The sequence below is a fragment of the Taudactylus pleione genome, unplaced genomic scaffold (genome assembly GCF_031769625.1).
Source record: "Taudactylus pleione unplaced genomic scaffold, aTauple2 ptg000242l, whole genome shotgun sequence".
In the NCBI taxonomy this organism is placed as follows: Eukaryota; Metazoa; Chordata; class Amphibia; order Anura; family Myobatrachidae; genus Taudactylus; species Taudactylus pleione.
In genome coordinates, this window is record NW_028284644.1 from 3818334 (window position 1) to 3839336 (window position 21003).

The following is a 21003-nucleotide window of genomic DNA, read 5'->3' on the forward strand; positions in this document are numbered from 1 at the left end:
CACACACAAAAAAGAACGTGGAATGAGGGCACTCACCAAAAAAATAGAAGATCAGCTTAGTTTTAATCAGAGCATCAAATTAGTAGTTCATAGGTGCTACAAAATACCGAGGTTTCGGTCCAGACAAGGGCCATTCTCAAGGTGCAGCAATCCAAAAATCACCAATACGTCCTGGGTCTACTGAAGTCACAGACTAACTAAGCACATCGGATAGTACATAGTGCAGTCTCCCAGGGCCCTGTTATATAGCCAACACACTCATACCTGGAAGGCAATCAGTAATCAAGCAAATAAGTAACCAGCCACTTACCAGCATGTTAATTATCAAAACAACAGCCAAGATCATGAAGTACGGTGGGCGTAAGGAACCAATCAGGTTATCCACCGTCCATCCTGCACAGTGTCAACCCTCCGACGCAACACGCCGATGCACCGTCGCTGGCGCGCACAGCGTGACACGCTCCAAACGTCCAGCAGTGATGCTCGCTACACCATGTGGTTCGCACATGGCTGCGCGCACACGCCGGACGCGTAACCAAGGCAACAGGGCTTCAAGGTGATAGGCTGGTAGGTGCTAGGGCTGATGAATCATAAATAAACACAAAATATAACGCATACAAGGTGCGTGTTGTACAAACAGGGACCCTGAGATATACTGCAAGGAAGAATAATGTACATTAGTGTATAAACATTATGTAGTGACCAAAGTCACTAGGCAGCCAATCATAAAAATAACGCTATGCAAGAATAGCAGCAGAAATATAAACATATCAAAATGGAAAATATAAAAAAAAAAGAAGAAAGAGAAAACTAAACGATAAATGTGTACGATAATGCAGAATAAACAAACCAATATGCAAAATATGGGAAACATCAGAGAAAACAATTTTAAGGTAAAAACACAGACAGATGGTTGATCTCATTTAAACCCCTTGGTGCCACAATATCGAGCTTACTAATCCAAAAACTTTCCCTTTGGTGGAGCCGTTTAATACGATCACCACCCCTAACCAATGGTGGAAACCAATCAATGAGGCGACACCGTAACATCGATATCTGGTGATCAAAAAGAAGAAAATGTCGGGCCACAGGTTTATCAGTGCTGCGTGTTTGTAATGCAGCCCTGATGGAAGATCGATGATTGGCCATTCGAACCCTGAATGGTCTAGTGGTCAGGCCTACATAATAGAGACTACAGGGACATGTTACAACATAAATAACAAACTCCAATTGGCAATGTAACCTATAGTTGATCCTAAGTTGTTTCCCGGTGTGCGGATGTGGGAAAGTAGGACCCACAAGTAAACTCCTGCAGGTGATACAACTCCCACAACTCACACACCCAGGTTTTTGTTTCAACAGCCAATCCGTCCCCCGAGATTTCATAGGGGATAGCTTTGGTCTCATAAGTAACTAGTTCAAATTGGCATTGCTCCTATAGACAGACAAGCATCGGAGGTGGTACATTCTTCATCTTAAGGTCGGGATCTGATGTTAATAACGGCCATCGATGATGTAATGCTTTACAAACGATTTGTGATCTGCTACTAAATTTGGTAGAAAAAAATCATTCTTTCATTATGTCCAGTATCAACAGGGTTAGTTAATTGTCTGGATGAATGCATTTCTCTTGCTTTTAGAAGATTATGCTGAATGAGATGTTCATCGTAGCCCCTTGCACAAAACCGGTCACTCATTTCAGATAGCTGACTATCGAGAACGTCAGCATCGATAGTATTACGTAGTACACGTAAAAACTGAGCCCTAGGTAGGCTATTAATAACCGTGGGAGGGTGAAAACTGCGAGCATGCAAGAGGGTATTGCGATCAGTTGGTTTTCTGTATAGCATATACTCAAGAGATTCTCCTTTCTTGATAACTGTGACATCAAGAAAATTAATCCTTCCTGTATCAATGGTGCTGGTGAATTTAACTGGTTGTCGTAGATCATTAAGCCATTGTATCATCCCATTAAAGGATTCTATGCTCCCCTTCCAGAGAATAAAGATGTAATCAATAAAACGTTTGAAAAAAATTATGTTAGATCCAAATTTCGGTAAAATAAATTCAGTCTCAAATGCAGCCATGAACAAATTGGCGTACGCGGGTGCCAAATTAGACTCCATCAATGTTCCTGATCGCTGAAGATAATAGTCACCATCGTACATAAAAAAATTATATTCCAACACGAACTGGGTTAGTTGAAGAATAAATTCTGTAGGTATTGTAGCATGTGGGTTTATGGTGAGTGCCTCACGTAATATTTCTAGACCACTAGTGTGCGGTATAATGGTATATAATGACATTACATCCAGGGTAGCAAGCAGAGTGTCTTCACTTAGTGGATCCAGTTGTTGTAAAAGGGTCAAAAAATGCGGTGTATCTCTAATGAAGCTGGAAATCTGGACTACTAATGGCTGTAGAATTTTGTCAATGAAGATCGCAATAGGCTGTAGTAATGAGCCTTTGGCGGAGATAATTGGTCTCCCTGGTGGTCTAGTTAGGGTCTTATGAATCTTTGGTAAAAGATATATAATTGGACAAATGGGGAAGTCCACCGTAAGGTACTGAAATGTTCTATCACTAAGCCAACCGTTAGTGAGACCCAATCTAAGCGTTTGATCAATCATACGTTTAAACTCAAGAGTGGGATTAGACATTAATTTTTCATAAGTTGTGACATCACTTAATTGCCTCAGCATCTCATTATTATAACCGATCCAGTCCATGACGACCACAGCCCCACCCTTATCGGCATTATGGATGACAATCTCTTGGTTATCACATAATTTCTTGAGTGCGGCCCTCTCTAGTTTAGACAAATTATCAAATTTCTTCCTAGTGGAGCATGAGGACACATCACAGGAGGTCATTCTAAGGGAAGTCTTTATACTGGGATTCGTGGAGATAGGATCAAATGTAGAGGGTTTCTTCAACTCATCTGATCTAACGGTCACGCTTAGTGATAAAACATTTCAGTACCTTACGGTGGACTTCCCCATTTGTCCAATTATATATCTTTTACCAAAGATTCATAAGACCCTAACTAGACCACCAGGGAGACCAATTATCTCCTCCAAAGGCTCATTACTACAGCCTATTGCGATCTTCATTGACAAATTCTACAGCCATTAGTAGTCCAGATTTCCAGCTTCATTAGAGATACACAGCATTTTTTGACCCTTTTCCAACAACTGGATCCACTAAGTGAAGACACTCTGCTTGCTACTCTGGATGTAATGTCATTATATACCATTATACCGCACACTAGTGGTCTAGAAATATTACGTGAGGCACTCACAATAAACCCACACGCTACAATACCTACAGAATTTATTCTTCAACTAACCCAGTTCGTGTTGGAATATAATTTTTTTATGTACGATGGTGACTATTATCTTCAGCGATCAGGAACATCGATGGGGTCTAATTTGGCACCCGCGTACGCCAATTTGTTCATGGCTGCGTTTGAGACTGAATTTATTTTACCGAAATTTGGATCTAACATCATTTTTTTCAAACGTTTTATTGATGACATCTTTATTCTCTGGAAGGGGAGCATAGAATCCTTTAATGGGATGATACAATGGCTTAATGATCTACCACAACCAGTTAAATTCACCAGCACCATTGATACAGGAAGGATTAATTTTCTTGATGTCACAGTTATCAAGAAAGGAGAATCTTTTGAGTATATGCTATACAGAAAACCAACTGATCGCAATACCCTCTTGCATGCTCGCAGTTTTCACCATCCCACGGTTATTAATAGCCTACCTAGGGCTCAGTTTTTACGTGTACTACGTAATACTATCGATGCTGACGTTCTCGATAGTCAGCTATCTGAAATGAGTGACCGGTTTTGTGCAAGGGGCTACGATGAACATGTCATTCAGCATAATCTTCTAAAAGCAAGAGAAATGCATTCATCCAGACAATTAACTAACCCTGTTGATACTGGACATAATGAAAGAATGATTTTTTTCTACCAAATTTAGTAGCAGATCACAAATCGTTCGTAAAGCATTACATCATCGATGGCTGTTATTAACATCAGATCCCGACCTTAAGATGAAGAATGTACCACCTCCGATGCTTGTCTATAGGAGGAATGCCAATTTGAACTAGTTACTTATGAGACCAATGCTGTCCCCTATGAAATCTCGGGGGACGGATTGGCTGTTGAAATAAAAACCTGGGTGTGTGAGTTGTGGGAGTTGTATCACCTGCAGGAGTTTACTTGTGGGTCCTACTTTCCCACATCCGCACACCGGGAAACAACTTAGGATCAACTATAGGTTACATTGCCAAATGGAGTTTGTTATTTATGTTGTAACATGTCCCTGTAGTCTCTATTATGTGGGCCTGACCACTAGAACATTCAGGGAACGAATGGCCAATCATCGATCTTCCATCAGGGCTGCATTACAAACACGCAGCACTGATAAACCTGTGGCCCGACATTTTCTTCTTTATGATCACCAGATATCGATGTTACGGTGTCGCCTCATTGATTGGGTTCCACCATTGGTTAGGGGTGGTGACCGTATTAAACGGCTCCACCAAAGGGAAAGTTTTTGGATTAGTAAGCTCGATACAGTAGCACCAAGGGGTTTAAATGAGATCAACCATCTGTCTGTGTTTTTACCTTAAAATTGTTTTCTCTGATGTTTCCCATATTTTGCATATTGGTTTGTTTATTCTGCATTATCGTACACATTTATCGTTTAGTTTTCTCTTTCTTCTTTTTTTTTTATATTTTCCATTTTGATATGTTTATATTTCTGCTGCTATTCTTGCATAGCGTTATTTTTATGATTGGCTGCCTAGTGACTTTGGTCACTACATAATGTTTATACACTAATGTACATTATTCTTCCTTGCAGTATATCTCAGGGTCCCTGTTTGTACAACACGCATCTTGTATGCGTTATATTTTGTGTTTATTTATGATTCATCAGCCCTAGCACCTACCAGCCTATCACCTTGAAGCCCTGTTGCCTTGGTTACGCGTCCGGCGTGTGCGCGCAGCCATGTGCGAACCACATGGTGTAGCGAGCGTCACTGCTGGACGTTTGGAGCGTGTCACGCTGAGCGCGCCAGCGACGGTGCATCGGCGTGTTGCGCCGGAGGGTTGACACTGTGCGGGATGGACGGTGGATAACCTGATTGGTTCCTTACACCCACCGTACTTCATGGTCTTGGCTGTTGTTTTGATAATTAACATGCTGGTAAGTGGCTGGTTACTTATTTGCTTGATTACTGATTGCCTACCAGGTATGAGTGTGTTGGCTATATAACAGGGCCCTGGGAGACTGCACTATGTACTATCCGATGTGCTTAGTTAGTCTGTGACTTCAGTAGACCCAGGACGTATTGGTGATTTTTGGATTGCTGCACCTTGAGAATGGCCCGTGTCTGGACCGAAACGCCGGTATTTTGTAGCACCTATGAACTACTAATTTGATGCTCTGATTAAAAATAAGCTGATCTTCTATTTTTTTGGTGAGTGTCCTCATTCCACGTTCCACGTGTGTGGTATTTGTATATATATATCGATCATCCAGCACACCACCAACTTACCAGCGACTATTGCAAGGTCCCTATAGTAACATGCTCGATATCGCTATTGTCCATGCTTGCCTGCGCATCGCTGGTCGTTGGTGGGGGCCTAAAATTGAACGATTTGAGTGATAACAATAAGAACGATATAGTCATTGTTCAAATCGTTCATTTAAATTGCTGCATGTGTATGCGGCTTAAGTTATTCTCCGGTCTTTTTAAACAAGAAAATGACTTCACAAGTCCTGCTTTTTGCATTGTTTCAGATACTGTATTGCAAAAAGCAGGACTTGTCAAGTGATTTTCTTGTTTAAAAAGACTTGAGAGTAAGTTACAGCATTGGGGATTATACATACAGTATATATTCATATTATATATATTATAAGGGCACAGTCGTGCCCTTATATTAAGGCTGCATCTAAAAAAATGCATTTCTCCATAGAGAATTCTGGAGGGGGGCAGGGTGTTCAAGGGGCTACACCTCAAAAGCTATTAGAGGTACGGATCTGAAATCTGGCATGGCCAGGTAGAACTGACCCTCGGTGCTGCATGCCAAATTTCATGGCAAAAACATAAAAAAAATGAGGGCATGGGAGCAGGGCTGCCATCAGAAATCATGGGGCCCGGGACTACCAAAATAGGCAGGGCCCCCCCCCCCTTCCAGCCTATGTCCCCCTTTCCACCCCCTTGTCTTTCCAGCCTATGTCCCCCTTTCCACCCCCTTGTCTTTCCAGCCTATGTCCCCCTTTCCACCCCCTTGTCTTACCTTTTGCAAGATCCTCTGCTAGCTGGTCCGGCGGGTCTCAGTCCCACGCAGCCAGCGGCTCCTCTCTTCGGCAGGGAGCGCGACGTGACATCACGAGGTCAGCGTCGCGCTCCCAGCAGTCCTTTAGGTAGGAGAAAATGTGTCACAGCAGGAACTCCAGCTGCGCCGCCGAGCTCTATGGTCTTGCTCGGCGGCACAGCGGCAATTCCTGCTATGACAGTTAATAATGGTAACGGGTATGCGACGTGGGCTGGCTGGCGGCGGTACTAGTAGCGGGCATGGCCTCCAGAGTGTCCGGCTGCTGCCATGGCTTATGCAGCATCAGGGTTAGGAGCAGGCGGGCCCCCAGAGTGACTGTACAGCCGCGGCTGTTAGGGGCGGAGCGGAAGGACTTACCTGGGCTTGTACTGCGGCAAGGGGTAGGAGTGGACGGGCGGGCCCCCCCGAGTGTCTGGGCCCGGGACTCCAGTCCCGGCAGTCCCCCCCTGATGGCGGCCCTGCATGGGAGTAACCTAAAGCTCCAGCTGTCACTTTTTTCTGACATTCTCAATTAGGAAACCTTTTCTGCTATAGTTTATGGGGGATTTTTGGGAAGGCATAACTCAGGGTAGGGGTGGAATTTAGACTTGGGGTTTGTTTTATTAGGTAGCTATTGAGCCAGGGGACGTGCTTTTGGGGTTCAGGTAAATTAGAAAGTTAAAATTTTTAAACTATTACCTCAAGAATGCACCATTATAAAGATTGGACTTTTCAACTTCTTGCGCAGTAAGAGCCTCAAGCAGGTGTTCTCACTGTGGCTTCACTTGGGTGCACAAAGATGGCCATCGTTTGCGGGCGATAGTGGTGCTGGAAAACACCAATGGTAGCAGCGGGGGGACACAGGCGGTGGTGGGGACATCAGTGGCGGCGTTGGCACGAGTGTTGGCGGTGGCGGCGTAGGTGTCAGCGGGATCCAGCTGCAGCAGAGGTGCAGGAGTTGGCTGCGGGCCTGGATCTGAGAGGATCAAGTCCCTACCAGCCATTCTGCCGAGTATGGCAGCAGCACCCATTTCAAAAATGGCGCCTCAGTGCCATTTTTGAAACTCAAAGATGGCTGCCACGAGCCAATCACAGTTTGCAGTGGCCATCTCTGAATTTCAAAAATGGTGCTGAGGTGCCATTTTTTAAATGGGCGCCGCTGCCGTACACAGCAGAATGGCTGGCGGGGACTGGATCCTCTCGAATCCAGGCCCGCCGTTGACACCCAAACAGACGCTGGTCCCGCAGTTGCTGGGTGCCACTGATGATGACGTCACAAGCCATGATTGGCTTGTGGTGGCCATCTTTGATTTTCACCTGGGGGTGGCAACCACCCCCAGGTGAAGATGTCACAAGCCATGGTGGGTGGGGGCCTGCCAGGCAAAGATGCCGAAGCCCTGGGGGGTTGGCGCCCACTAGGTGAAGATGCCAAAACTCTGGCGGGCGAAGATGCCATAAGTCCTAGTGGGCGGCAGCCATGAAAAAGAGCTGACACAGACTGTCGCCCACTAGGTGAAGATGCCGAAGCCCTGGCGGGTTGGCGCCTGCCAGACGAAGACACCAGAAGCCCTAGTGGGTGGCAGCCACGTGAAAGAGCTAACATAGGCTGCTGCCCACTAAGCGAAGATGCCGAAGTCCTGACAGGTTGGCACCCACCTGGCAAAGACACCGGAAGTCCTAGTGGGAGGCAGCCACACAAAAAAGCTGACACAGGCTGCCTCCCACTAGGTGAAGACGTCGAAGCCCTGGTGGGTTGGCGCCCGCCAGGTGAAGACTCCGAAGCCCTGTTGGGTTGGTGCCTGCCAGGCACAGACACAAGAAGTCCTAGTGGGAGGCAGCCATGAAAATGATCTAACACAGGATGCCACCAACTAGGTGAAGACATCAAAGCCCAGGCGGGTTGGCGCCCACCAGGCGAAGACGCCGGAAGTCCTAGTGGGAGGCAGCCATGATAAAGAGCTGACACAGGCTGCCACCCACTAGGTGATGACGTCAAAGCCCTGGCAGGATACCGAAGCCCTGGCGGTTTGGAGCCCACCAGGTGACGATGCCAAAGCCCGGGCGGGTTGGCGTCTGCGAGGCGAAGATGCCATAAGTCCTAGCGGGAGGCAGCCATGAAAAAGAGCTGACACAGGCTGCCGCCCACTCGGCGAAAACACCAAAGCCCTTGCGGGTTGGTTCCCGCCAGGCAAAGATACCGAAGCCCTAGTGGGTTGACGCTCGCCAGGCACAGATGCCAGAAGTCCTAGTGGGCGGCAGCCAAGTAAAATAGCTGACACAGGCTGCTGCCCACTAGGTGAAGATACCAAAGCCCTGGTGGGTTGGTGCCCACCAGGCGAATACGCCAAAGCCATGGCAGATTGGCATCTGCCAAGTGAAAACGCAGAAGCCCTGGCAGGTTGGCGCCCACCAGGCAAAGTCGTCAAAGCCATGGTAGGTTGGTGCCTGCCAGGTGTAGATGCCTAAGCCCTGGGGTACTGGTGGCCATGTAAAAAAGTTTAAAGGCTGCCGTCCCCAGGTGAAGACCTGTAAAATAAAATTTTACAATATTAAAATGTGTTGTGTTATTTTAATATTTTTTTTTACAGGTGGACTACAGGTGGCAGTGGGCCCTAATGCCCAGTATGAAGGTACTTGTGGTTTTCCAAGTACCAGTATACAGGGAGGCGTGCTGCGACCTATAGTTCACCTGCAAAAGAAAATAGCACCGGGCTATCAGCCTAGGCCTGGGTTGCCCTGAGTAGGGGGACCCCTTTAGTGGGGTGGGTCCCCAGCTCCTCAGGGATTTCTGGCCTGGACTGACTAGCGGTCAGTGTTTATGCTGCGGCTGGGGGGCCCGGTGAAAGGGCTCCCCTGGCTGTGGCATCAGCCCCCCATTAAAAATAGTCTGGTGCTGGTTCTAGAGAATACAGGGGGACCCTACTCATTTTTTTCCCCTGTATTTCCAGAACCAGGACCGGATCAGAGCCCAGTGCTGCTTGCACAACTTACGGGGGACCCCTACATCATTTGTCCCCTGTATTTTGACAACTAGGGCTGGTTCTGACTATCCCGGTGCTGGTTGTGCTTAAAAATGGGGGACCCCTGTGTCATTTGTCCCCTGCTGATGCCTTAATGGTCATGTTCCTTGCGCAATACAGATATGGTATGCCATCACACCCTGTGGTTAACTGCAGATTCAGAACTCTCAGAGAATGAGATTGCTGTCACTCACAAAATGGTGGAGTTGCTAATTCACAGAATTGTGTGCTCATTGAAATACACACATGCAGTCTATGCAACTGAGGTCAAAGCAGAAAGTAGTGCTGTGCAGTTGGGATAAAAGTGGTGTGGGTGGGGTGAAGAGACACAGCAGAGCGGATAGGTGAGACACAAAGGCATGTAGAGGAGGGAAGTTTAAGCAGTACAGAGGGGGGTAGCCAAAGTAATGCAGATGGGTGGAAAACAGTGATGTGGATGGGGGAAACAGAGTGGCACGGTTTGGGGGGACAGTGACGTGGATGGGGGAAGAGAGTGGCATGGACATGGGAAGACAGAGCAGTGCAGATGGATAAAGACAGATTGGTGCAGATAAGGGAATACAGACTAGCACAAATAGGAGAACACACAACAGTAGGGATTGGGGAAGACAGATTAGTGTGGATGGGTAGGAAGAGTAGTGCAGGTGAGGGGAGGAGACAGTTGCACAGTTGGGGGGGGACAGAGTGGTGCAGATGGAGAAAGAAAGAGTGCCACAGAGGAAAGGAAGACAGCAGCATGGCTTTGGGGAAGGCAGTGGTGCAGAAGGAAACAGACTGGCACAGATGCAGGGCAGTGCAGATGGAGAAAGACAGATTGGTGTGGATGAGAGAACACAGACTACCATAGTTCGGAGACCACACAGCAGTAGGGATTGGGGAAGACAGATTGGTGTGGATGGGGAGGAAGACAGAGCAGTGCAGGTGATGTGGGGAAACAGAGTTGCATGGTTGGGGGACTAGAGTAGTGCAGATGGAGGAAGAAAGAGTGCCACAATGAGAGAAAGACAGCAACATGGCTGTGGAGAAAGCACGGATGCAGGGCGGTGCGGCAGGGAAAAAAATTGGTGCGGATGAGGGTACACAGATTTGGGAGACCCCACAGCAGAAGGGATTGGGGAATATATAGCAGCATGGAGGCATATAGGGGAAGAAAGTGTACATGCATAGACAGAGTATGATATTTTGAAAAATATTGGAGCTGAACGTGTATTCTAAATGAGATAAATCTATGCAGTGAGAGGGATGTTGGAAGCCAGTGAGATGGTTTTGATGATCAAATGGGAAAATTGTGGGCACTAAGTGGGATGTGGGAGCCACATAACTGCTCAAACCTCAGTTGCATACACTGCATGTTTGTATTCCAATGAGAACACAATTCTATGAATTAGCAGCTCCACCATTTTGTGAGTGACAGCAATCTCATTCCGTGAGAGTGCTGAATCTGCAGGTAACCACAGGGTGTGATGGCATACCACATCTGTATTGCGCAAGGAACACGTCCATTAAGGCATCAGCTTTAATGATTATAATTTCATTGCTTTTTGGATTTTGAGTGGCAGAAAATCAATAGGTTTCGTGAATTTTCAGATCATGTCTATGCAGCTTTAATGGGACATGTGAAACCGTAAGGTTTTTTTGTCTATGGAATATATATATATATATATATATATATATATAGTATACTTACATATAAAAATGTATATACAGTATAAATACATACATACATTTATATAGTATATACACATACATTAATATATATATATATATATATATATATATATATATCTATACACATATACATATGTGTGTGTGTGGGGTGCACTAGGAACCCACAATATACTAACAAATTGTAAGTTTTATATTGACAATATTTAAAACAAATAATGATTTCATAAAGAAATCATGACAAAAAAGCAATATACAGTATGGCTGTTGTCACTGCTGCCGACACTTGAGACTCCTGGAGGGAGGCGGGCCTACTGGGCACAATAAACTGGGGTGGTCTTAGGAATGACCTTTTCATGAAACTCAGTAGCACAGGTTAAAAGTAAAATAGAATTTATTCACAAAATAAATATAATCAGCAAGGTCTCATATAAAGTCTCAAACAGCACAGAGGTTCACATACGCAATAATAAATATAGGAGAAAATCCCCAAATACATATATGCAGTCTTTGACATATAAGAACTAACGTGGTAGGGAACCCCAAGTCCAGTATGAGGCTAACACCTCAGGATGGCATTGAGGACCTTTGCCAGGGTAGAGCCCTGTAGTAATGGAAATCCGGAGCAGAGCAAGCCCTACAGAATAATATAGTTCCAGGACAGGGTAGTGAGTGATGAAGCAAACTTGAGCCTTGTGGTGTAGTGAAGTCAGAGCAGGGTAAGCCCTGTAAGGCGATGAGATTCCTGAACTGGGTTGAGCCCTGCGGCATGGCTAGAGTTCGGAGTGGGGTTGAGCCCCGTGATGCAGAAAAGATTGAAGCAGGGTTGAGCCCTCTGATGCGATTAGATTCCGGAACAGGGTTAAACCCTGCGACGTGGCTAGAGTTCAGAGCGGGTTAAGCCTCGTGATGCGGAGAAGGTTGTAGCAGAGTTGAGCCCTGTGATGTGATGAGATTCCGGGACAGGGTTGAGCCCTACAACGTGGCTAGAGTTTGGAGTGGGGTTGAGCCCCATGATGCGGAGAACATTGTAGCAGGGTTGAGCCCTGTGATGTAATGAGATTCTGGAATAGGGTTGAGCCCTGCGGCGTAGCTAGGGTTCGGAGCGGGGTTGAGCCCCGTGACGTAGAGATGATACTGTAACGGTGCAGTTGACAACTGTAACAAGGATGAGTTCAATATCCACAGGAACGGAAAGACAACAGGCAAAGTAAATAGTGCAGCAAAATGATGAACCTATAGTGATGGAGCAGTAAGCAATACTTAGGCAATAGGAATGCTGATCTCTGTAGTGCAGCGGGTAACTAGCATCAGAAGTTCATCTGGAATATAACAAAGTCCACAGCAATCCACAGGCACAGTGGGGATCTGGCAGGAGTCCATGAAAAGACTTGAAAGCAACGTTGCGCCGACACTGAGACACAGTTAGTAACAGGCTTTATACTAGAGGTCTGCGATCCAAAGGAAGTTTCAGAACATGTGACCCAAATGGAATCAGGTTTGAAATAATGAGCAATCTAGGAATCCCACAACCTGGTGACACCTGGGAAACAGATGATCACTTTAACAAACTATCCCCTGAATGAGAAGCATGCCAGCAAGCAGGATAGCTCCTCCAATGACCACAATGGAACTTTGGCAAAAGTAGTCTATCTTTATGTACTGAAATAGTCGCAGTCCTGACAGCTGTCTAATTAGCATTATGCTAATTTGAACATAATAATGGATGGATGTATATTGAATTTACCAGCACCACAGCCAGTGTGCTCTTTCCTCGCAGGCTCACCTCGCACCGATCAGACAGGCGAACCCCTGCTGCCAATTCATCTGACTCGCACTGAGTAACTGTATCCGTCCACTTCCCCTGCCTGTCCCTTCCAGTGCCTGGGGCCTGGAGAATTGGGAGACTCGCGAGATGATGATGTCATCATCTCACGAGATCACAGACCAGCAGCTCCGCAGCGGCTGCACACTAGTGCAGGACTAGGAAGGAAACCATGCCTCAGGAGCATACTGTCCAGTGACTCACTTCGAGTCCTGTCCCACCCCCGCTCCTCCCTTCCTGCCCTGCCGCCCGCACGGAGATGTAATGAAAATGATTTATATAAAAAAAAAAGTGACTGTACTGGTGTGCTCCGGGCCCCCTTGTATGCCCGGGCCAGGGTAATTTGTACCCACTCCCCCCCCCCTCAGCGCCCCTGTGTAAGAGTGAATATGGCAACACTAGAAAATGCACCTTATGGGGGCGATTCAATTGATTTGGGAGCGATGGGAACAATTGAATTGCTCGCGATAGCCACATTCTTGCATCTAAATGCATGGGATTAGTTGCATAAAGCAGTTTCTCCCATGCTAAGTGCCAGGTGCTCTGCAATTAAGGTGCACCCAGCACTCGCGCCCAGCCCCAAAGCCCTACTTTAGATGGATTTCTGATCGCACCTTAGGAGGGTACGAACATGAAATCCGTTATTAGTGCAGCCTCGGGGCTGGATGCACAAACCAAATGAATGGCTCCCCGGTCAGTTAGATGGGACCTACGGGCACCCAATACAATTGAATCGCCCTCTATATGTTAAAGCCAAAATTCTATTCAAATCAAATAAATAAATAAATATATCAATCATTGTTGATCTAAAAAAAACAATGTTACAGTAAACAGTTCAGTTGGAGGTGCAATAAATGCCTATTTATTTTGATTCTTCCTAATGTCAATTTGCTCTAATACAAATTTTCTTTAACATAGTCTTTCTGTTCTAATAAATTGAATATACAGTACAGTATCTTTATACCAACACTGATTTCTGTATTAGATTTGATTTTTAAAGAATTTATTATAAAATATTTGTTTTAAGTTTTTTTAAGTTGCACTTTCTAAACACTGCCATCTTCTAGTTTTCCCTTCTAGTTTATAACACATATATAATCTCTTGCACCCTGCTTGTAGGAATGGGCGTGCTACAGAATGTCGACATGGTCTGAATAATAATGTACCTGCTGACATTCACAATATTGACATTATGTCCATGTCCACATTAATACTATTAACATTTTGACCATGTTGACATTCTGAATGTCGACATAATGACTGCATAATGTATCTATCTAATTTGGTATTTATATATTGAGTTTATTGTATGTATAGCACGTTACTGATATATGTAGGCTAATTAGATAATATGGTATGAATGGACAAGAAGAAGGAGTTGCCAGACTGGAATTTTGCCAAGGGCTCCATGGGATCTTAATCTGACTCAGGGATTTGATTCAGAGCCGGACGCTATTTGCGCTCACTCGTTCAGAAAAAGGGGCCGGATATTTTAATAGAGCGCTCGCTCTTTGCGGTCTGTTGATGCCTCTATGTCTGATCGAGTGAACGAAATATGCGCTCGCTATTTTGTAAAGACGCCCCCTGGCCGTTCGCATCATACGCCATCTCCGCTATTTATTAGATTAATCGAGTACATCAAAAGGCGTCTGAACTGCTCGCAGTGCTTGTGGTTGGATTTTCCTACCGCAATCATGCAAACAGTTCAACCAAGTGACGTGGTCGTTGACGCTGCTTTGTTAATTATGCACACCCTTAAAACGCCCGTTTTGACCATTTGGCACGCCTGCGTTCGGATCTCCACTCCCCGTTTTCAAGCACCTTCCCCTGTTACCACCCACAAACGCCTCATTCTGTCACTCAAATTAGCAGGCACTCGCTATTTTGCGAGCGCACGATTTCCAACCGCAATGACTGGTTGGCACATGCACATTACGACCCATATGCATGCGCAGATGTGCAAACATCGCTCGGAGCGAAGGAGCGGCCGCTTACGAGCGGCTCTGAATCAGGCCCTCTGTCCATAAAAAATTCTTATCCCATGTCTCAAAACATATTATGTACAGAAACATCTAATAACCTTAAATTAAAGCTAATTACTAAATACTGCTCCACTATGTTATTTGACTTTAAGATCTGGTTATTTTTTACAAATTGTAATACCAGAGGTGTAAAATTATTCCAGTATTATTTTTCACTCACTCAACATACTATTTAATGTCTTACCTTTGCAATCAGGGATCCTACCACTCCAATATCCATTTTCTGTACATTTCCTTGAATTGGTTTGAGATACCATTTTATACCTAAATATAAAAGGAAATATTAAACTGGTTAAAAACACGAGTAGTCACTTAGGAGAACCTAATGAACATGACAATCATTGCTTTACCATTGAATTCTCATTGCCAAGTACAAATTTCAAAATCGTCAGTGAGAATAAGCACATCAAATTTGACATCTTTTAAAAACATTTGCATTTGCTGTGATTATCATCACCTCTTCACTGGCTTGTTATTACACTAAATTATATTACAAATGTCTGTAAGCAAAAACTGTTGTTAAAACAAATTTTACTGCATTAGATCAATCCAGAGCAAATGTGTTGTTCATTATTTACTGTGTATAATTTTAATAAGGAAAAGCTTAATGATTATTGTCTGATGGTAATATTTGAAAGACAGAATTAAACTCACCCTTTTATACATTTATAAATTGCTTCTGATCCAAATGAAAAGTTTTTAGCTTCAACTTCAGTATTCACAGAGTTTGGAGGAGCTCCACAAGTTATGACTGTAAGTGACAAAAACTGTGAGTGATCTACTAATACCAAATAAATATAATTGCAGTTAAATATGTATTCTTGAGATCGAGGTTTAAATAAACACACTTTTACATGTTTTTTTTAAAAATAGCTTTTCAGTGCCTGCAATATGTTCTTCTAAAGGAAGTGGAATGAAAGTTCCTTGCTAAAATGATTTTATATTGAGATATGTAAATCAGAAGCAAGTAGTTATTACGGCACATTTAGGACTAAATTTACTAAAGATTACATTTTGTGGTGGTTTTGTGATACAGTAGCTGGCAATTTTGCCCACCAAGATTTACCATCCAGCAGTATGGAAGGTATAAATGAAGCCACCTTCAATATTTGCCTAAGTGTAGCAGTTTCTAAGCCACTAAATTGCATGTAACTTAGTCAAATCTGCATGCGCTTTAGGGGAAACTGCCCTTACTAGTGTACATTAAAAACCCCTTGGTCCCCTTTAATAACAGACCATGCTACTTAGCTTTCCTCCTAGACCTCTAGTTAGAGGCCTATACCCAAAGGCATGCCTTGATCCATGCAAACGAGGATTGGGCTGCTCCTGATACCCCTGGCCTGTGGGTATCAGGTAAAAGTGGTCAGTATTTTTCAAAAGATATTTTTGCCACCTAATATTTTATGGTGTGTAGTGGTATATTTAAATAGTTATCTACTTTTTTTCTTGACCTGACATAATTCATAGAAGCAATATGGACTGTTCCAGAGAAGCTGCTCATGGAAATTGAGTTAATAACTGTTAAGCCCGCCTACTTAATAGACGGTCAGCCAATCAGAAGTGGACTCATCTCTGACTGATAATTAATCTGGAGGTTTGCAAATCACCCTCCAAAAAACTCCAAACATGGTAGTTTTACTAAACCATCCTTTAGTAAATGTATCCCTTATATTAGTTATATTTGGTTTGGCCAGTGGTTGCACAGCATCCTACTCATCTTAAAACATCCTCTGAGGTGGCACAGATCCCACCTCCTTCCTGCCAAGAAAAAAAGCATATGTGTGGTGGGCACCCAAAGGGCTTGCCTCTGCATGGTAGTAACTTTCCAAAAATAGAACTTGGGAATATATCAATGCATGTCACAATTATCCAAACTCAAATTCTTTACACTAGTGTTTTATATTTTCTCTCTAATGTCAATAATGTTACAATTACTGATTAAATCACTTTATTACATACTGAGCCTGTTCTTGCGCTCCTGGATCACAATTTGTACTGTATCAAAACTAAGAAGAAAAGTATTATACGGTGCATGCATATATTTATGAGTCTAAACTAAGGCCAATCTAAGGGAATATACAAGTGTTTCAAATTCAATAATTGAACATTTTATAACTCATAGACAGGGCTGGATTATCCATAAGGCAGTACAGGTGGTCCTAAAAAGCCCACCCACTGCCATCAATTTTTTTTTTAGAATTGTTTTTTCAGCAAGATTTATAAAAACATTTCCTCTTCCTTTGCCCAGTCTTGTGGGGCATAAGGTTCCTCCATTTTGTAAGAACTGCATTAGCAAAGGGGTAATGGTAGGGAATACAACTTACAGCAGCTCCTTTCTGCTGCAGTGCACTATGGCAGATGAGACACCTAGGATCAGAGTATCATGTGCTGAACAGTGATTGGTGGAGCCCAGTACATGCTTCTTGAACCCAAGCAGTGGGCGGAGCTACACCTGCTTGTAACTTGGGATGACCAACAGTGGGTTAACTATTAATGGTCACTAATCAGTGGTATCATTGGTGTGATAGTATGAAACCATTGGCTAGGAACCTTCAATGATTTCATTACTGATGGTCATCCCTGCACTCACCAGGCAGCAGTCAATCAGGGGTGGGGGCAAGGCTTCAAGGGACACATTGGGACTAGGGGAGAAGCTAGGGACCATGTTCGGCACCATGGAGAAAGAAAGAAAAATAACATGGCTCTGTGCTATCAATGGCGGAAAACCATTGGATCTCTGCCATCGCTGGCAAAAGCATTGATGGGGCAGACTAGATGGGCCAAGTGGGTCTTATCTGTCATCAAATCGTCGATGGCCATCCCTAATTGTGGCTGCAAAAGTCATACATAATGGAGGAGTAGAGAGCTTCTGCCATCTTCAGAGCAAGGTAGGAGAGAAACACATTGGTGTGTGCCCAAATGTGTCTGGCTGTGTGACCCTTTCCCCTATGTACATATGTGACCCTTTCTATATGCATGTCTGTATATGTAACCCCTCCTTTGTATATATCTCTGATCCTAGATGTATATGTGTGTCTTTCAATGTGACCCTCCATGTATATGTGCATCTCTTCATATGTCACCCTCCATGCTTATGACTCAATATGTGACCCTCCATGTATGTCTCTATATATGTGACCCTCCATGTATATGTGTATCTCTGCATATGTGACCTCCATGTATATGTCTCTATATGTGGCCCTCTATGTATGTCTATATACATATGTGACCCTCCATGTATATGTGTATGTTTCCATATGTGACCTCCATGTATATGACTCTATATGTGACCCTCTATTTATGTCTATATATATATGTGACCCTCCATGTATATGTGCATCTCGCCATATGTCACCCTCCATGTAAGTGACTCTATAGGTGACCCTCCATATATATATATGTAACCCTCCATGGATATGCATATATCTCTATATGTGACCCTCCATATACATGTGTCTATATGTGACCCCATGAATGTCTATATATGTAACCCTCTATGTATATGTCTCTATATGCGACCCTTCATGTATATACCATGTATATTTGTATAACTCTATATGTGACCCTCCATATGTATATATGTTTATGTCACTTTATGTGTATGTGGGTCTCTATATATGTCCCTCTCGGACCATGTGTTATGTAAGAGGGGAATATGGCAACAGTTAGAAAATGCACCTAATGAGAGAAATTCAATTGGTTTGGGCACTCGAATCTCCCATCTAAAGCAATGGGAGCTATTCACTCGTTTGTGCGGGGCTGGTCGCGATGCCGCATTCTCACACCCAAATTCATGGGATTAGCTGTATAAAGCGGGTTCACCTGTGCTAAGTGCCAGGTGCTGTGCAGTTAAAATGTACCCAGCATTCGCGACCAGCCCCAAAGCCCTATTTTAGGCAGATTTCCGCTGGCACCTCCTCAGGGTATGAGCAGAAATCCGCAAAAAGTGCAGCCTCATGAATGGACGCACAAAACAATTGAATAAAGCATTTTAGATGTCATTTTAGATGGGACCTACAGGCACCCAATACAATTGAATCCCCCTATTTGTTGAAACCAAAATTCTATTCAAATAAAATAAATAAATATATCAATTGCAGAAACCAGTGCTGATCTACAAAAAAATGTAATGTTATAGTAAAAAGTTCAGTTGGAGGTGAAGTAAATGCCTACTCATTTTGATTCTTCGTAATGTTCATTTGTTCACATATTACTTTTCTAATATGAATTTTCTTAACCATAGTCTTTTTGTTCTAATATATAGAGAGCAAACAGGAGTTGTCTTTTTGTGGCGCACTAAATTAAAATATAACCTTTATTTCTTCTCAATGATAAAATATAAATTCAGACAGCAAAATATTTTAAAACATGACATAAAAACAAATAATTGTGAATAAAAATAAAAAGTGTGTTTAAAACAAAAGGTCACACTGTGTTTCTTTGGCTATTATTCTTTGGTTTGCCTTTTATTATACGTGCGAGTATACTTCACAGTATTGGTGTTACTGTTATATACTGTATAATGGTTTGTTATAATATATATATTGTGACACAGTTAGGTTAGTGGGTCCCTCTCCTGGGTAGAGGACTCCTTCCTTACACACACACACACACAGCAGCAGGGAAGCAGCATACCAGTCTGGATGCAAGTACAAGCTGGTCGGCGCCAGTCTTTATTGTACAATGACAGAAATATAAAGAAAACATAAATATAAATCTTAGCCCTGTCGGGGCACTAACTTCACAGGTAGTTCCCTCACTACCAGAACCTGGCAGGGCCTAATGCCCTCGCCAGCAACAAAGCACAGCACAGTACTCACAAATAGGTTTTTCAAGTGTCTCTGAGCAAACTCCCTGCCTGCTCTCCCAGGTGAGACGATCAGCCCTAAACACACTAGGCTTATATTGGCCACTCTCAGGTGGAAAACTAACAAGCCTGCTACCAGGCTGCGAGAACCAAAACCTGGAGTGGCCGTGGGTGGAGCCCTCCCTCTCCTCTCACCCACAACACCCAGGTCCCAAACCGGCTTTTCAAAAAGCCGAAACTCAAGCCTGCTACACTGCAGACTTTCTCCTGGGTGTTTAAAACACAAAAGACAGGAATCTGGGACAAATGTACCTGCCACAGACCACTTTACCAGTGATCCTATCACATATCCCCCCCTTTGTTTCGACCTGTGGGGCGGAACAACTGAAGCCCCCAAACAATGAATGCGTGACAACGCGTCAGCATTGGCCAGCTGGCTTCCTGGTCTGTGTTCCACTGAAAATTTAAAAGTTTGTAACGCCAAGAACCATCTTGTAATTCTCGCATTACTGTCCTTATTTTCAGACATCCACTTCAGAGGGGCATGGTCAGTGATCAATTTGAACTTTCTTCCGACCAAGTAGTACCTGAGAGCCTCTAACGCCCACTTTATGGCCAACGCCTCCTTCTCCACTGTGGCATAGTTTCTCTCATGTACATTCAACTTTCTGCTAAGATAGAAAATAGGGTGTTCCTCACCCTCCTTGTTCTGGGACAGGACCGCTCCTATACCTACTTCTGATGCATTGGTTTGTACTATGAATTCCCTTTCAAAATTAGGAGTCATCAGGACTGGTTGGGAACACAACGCTACTTTCAACTCCTGAAAAGCTTTCTCTGCCTCAGGACTCCATTCTTCCATGACTTATTGTTTGCCTTTGGTCAGGTCAGTCAGTGGGACTGCCATGGTGGCAAAGTTGGGTATAAACCTCCTGTAGTACCCCGTAATTCCCAAGAAGGCTCTCACCTGCTTCTTATTCAGAGGCCGTGGCCAGTTTTGTATGGCATCAACCTTATTGAGCTGAGGCTTTATCAGGCCTCTGCCAATGGTGTATCCCAGATATTTTACTTCCTCCATGCCTAGACAACACTTTTTTTGGTTGGCTGTCAAACCTGCCTTATAGATGGAGTCCAACACTGTTTGTACCCTGGGTAAGTGAGACTGCCAATCAGGACTATGAATGACCACGTCATCCAGATAAGCAGCCGCATACCGTCTATGGGGCCTTAGAATCCTGTCCATCATTCTTTGGAAGGTAGCAGGTGCCCCATGTAGCCCGAAGGGCAACATCTTGTAC

At 44.1% G+C, this 21003-nt stretch overlaps 1 protein-coding gene across 5 annotated transcripts in view; it reads right to left on the reverse strand.

Annotated features, from left to right (window-relative positions):
• Nucleotides 1–21003, reverse strand: part of LOC148516719 (zona pellucida sperm-binding protein 3 receptor-like) — a 230671-nt gene that overhangs the window by 74849 nt on the left and 134819 nt on the right. For all 5 annotated transcript variants that reach the window (XM_088479583.1, XM_088479581.1, XM_088479582.1 and 2 more), the window contains 2 exons: nt 15553–15649; nt 15083–15162 (listed from right to left, as the gene is read on the reverse strand). In XM_088479583.1, the coding sequence (XP_088335709.1) occupies nt 15083–15162; nt 15553–15649 (177 nt within the window). The remainder of the gene's footprint in view (nt 1–15082; nt 15163–15552; nt 15650–21003) is intronic.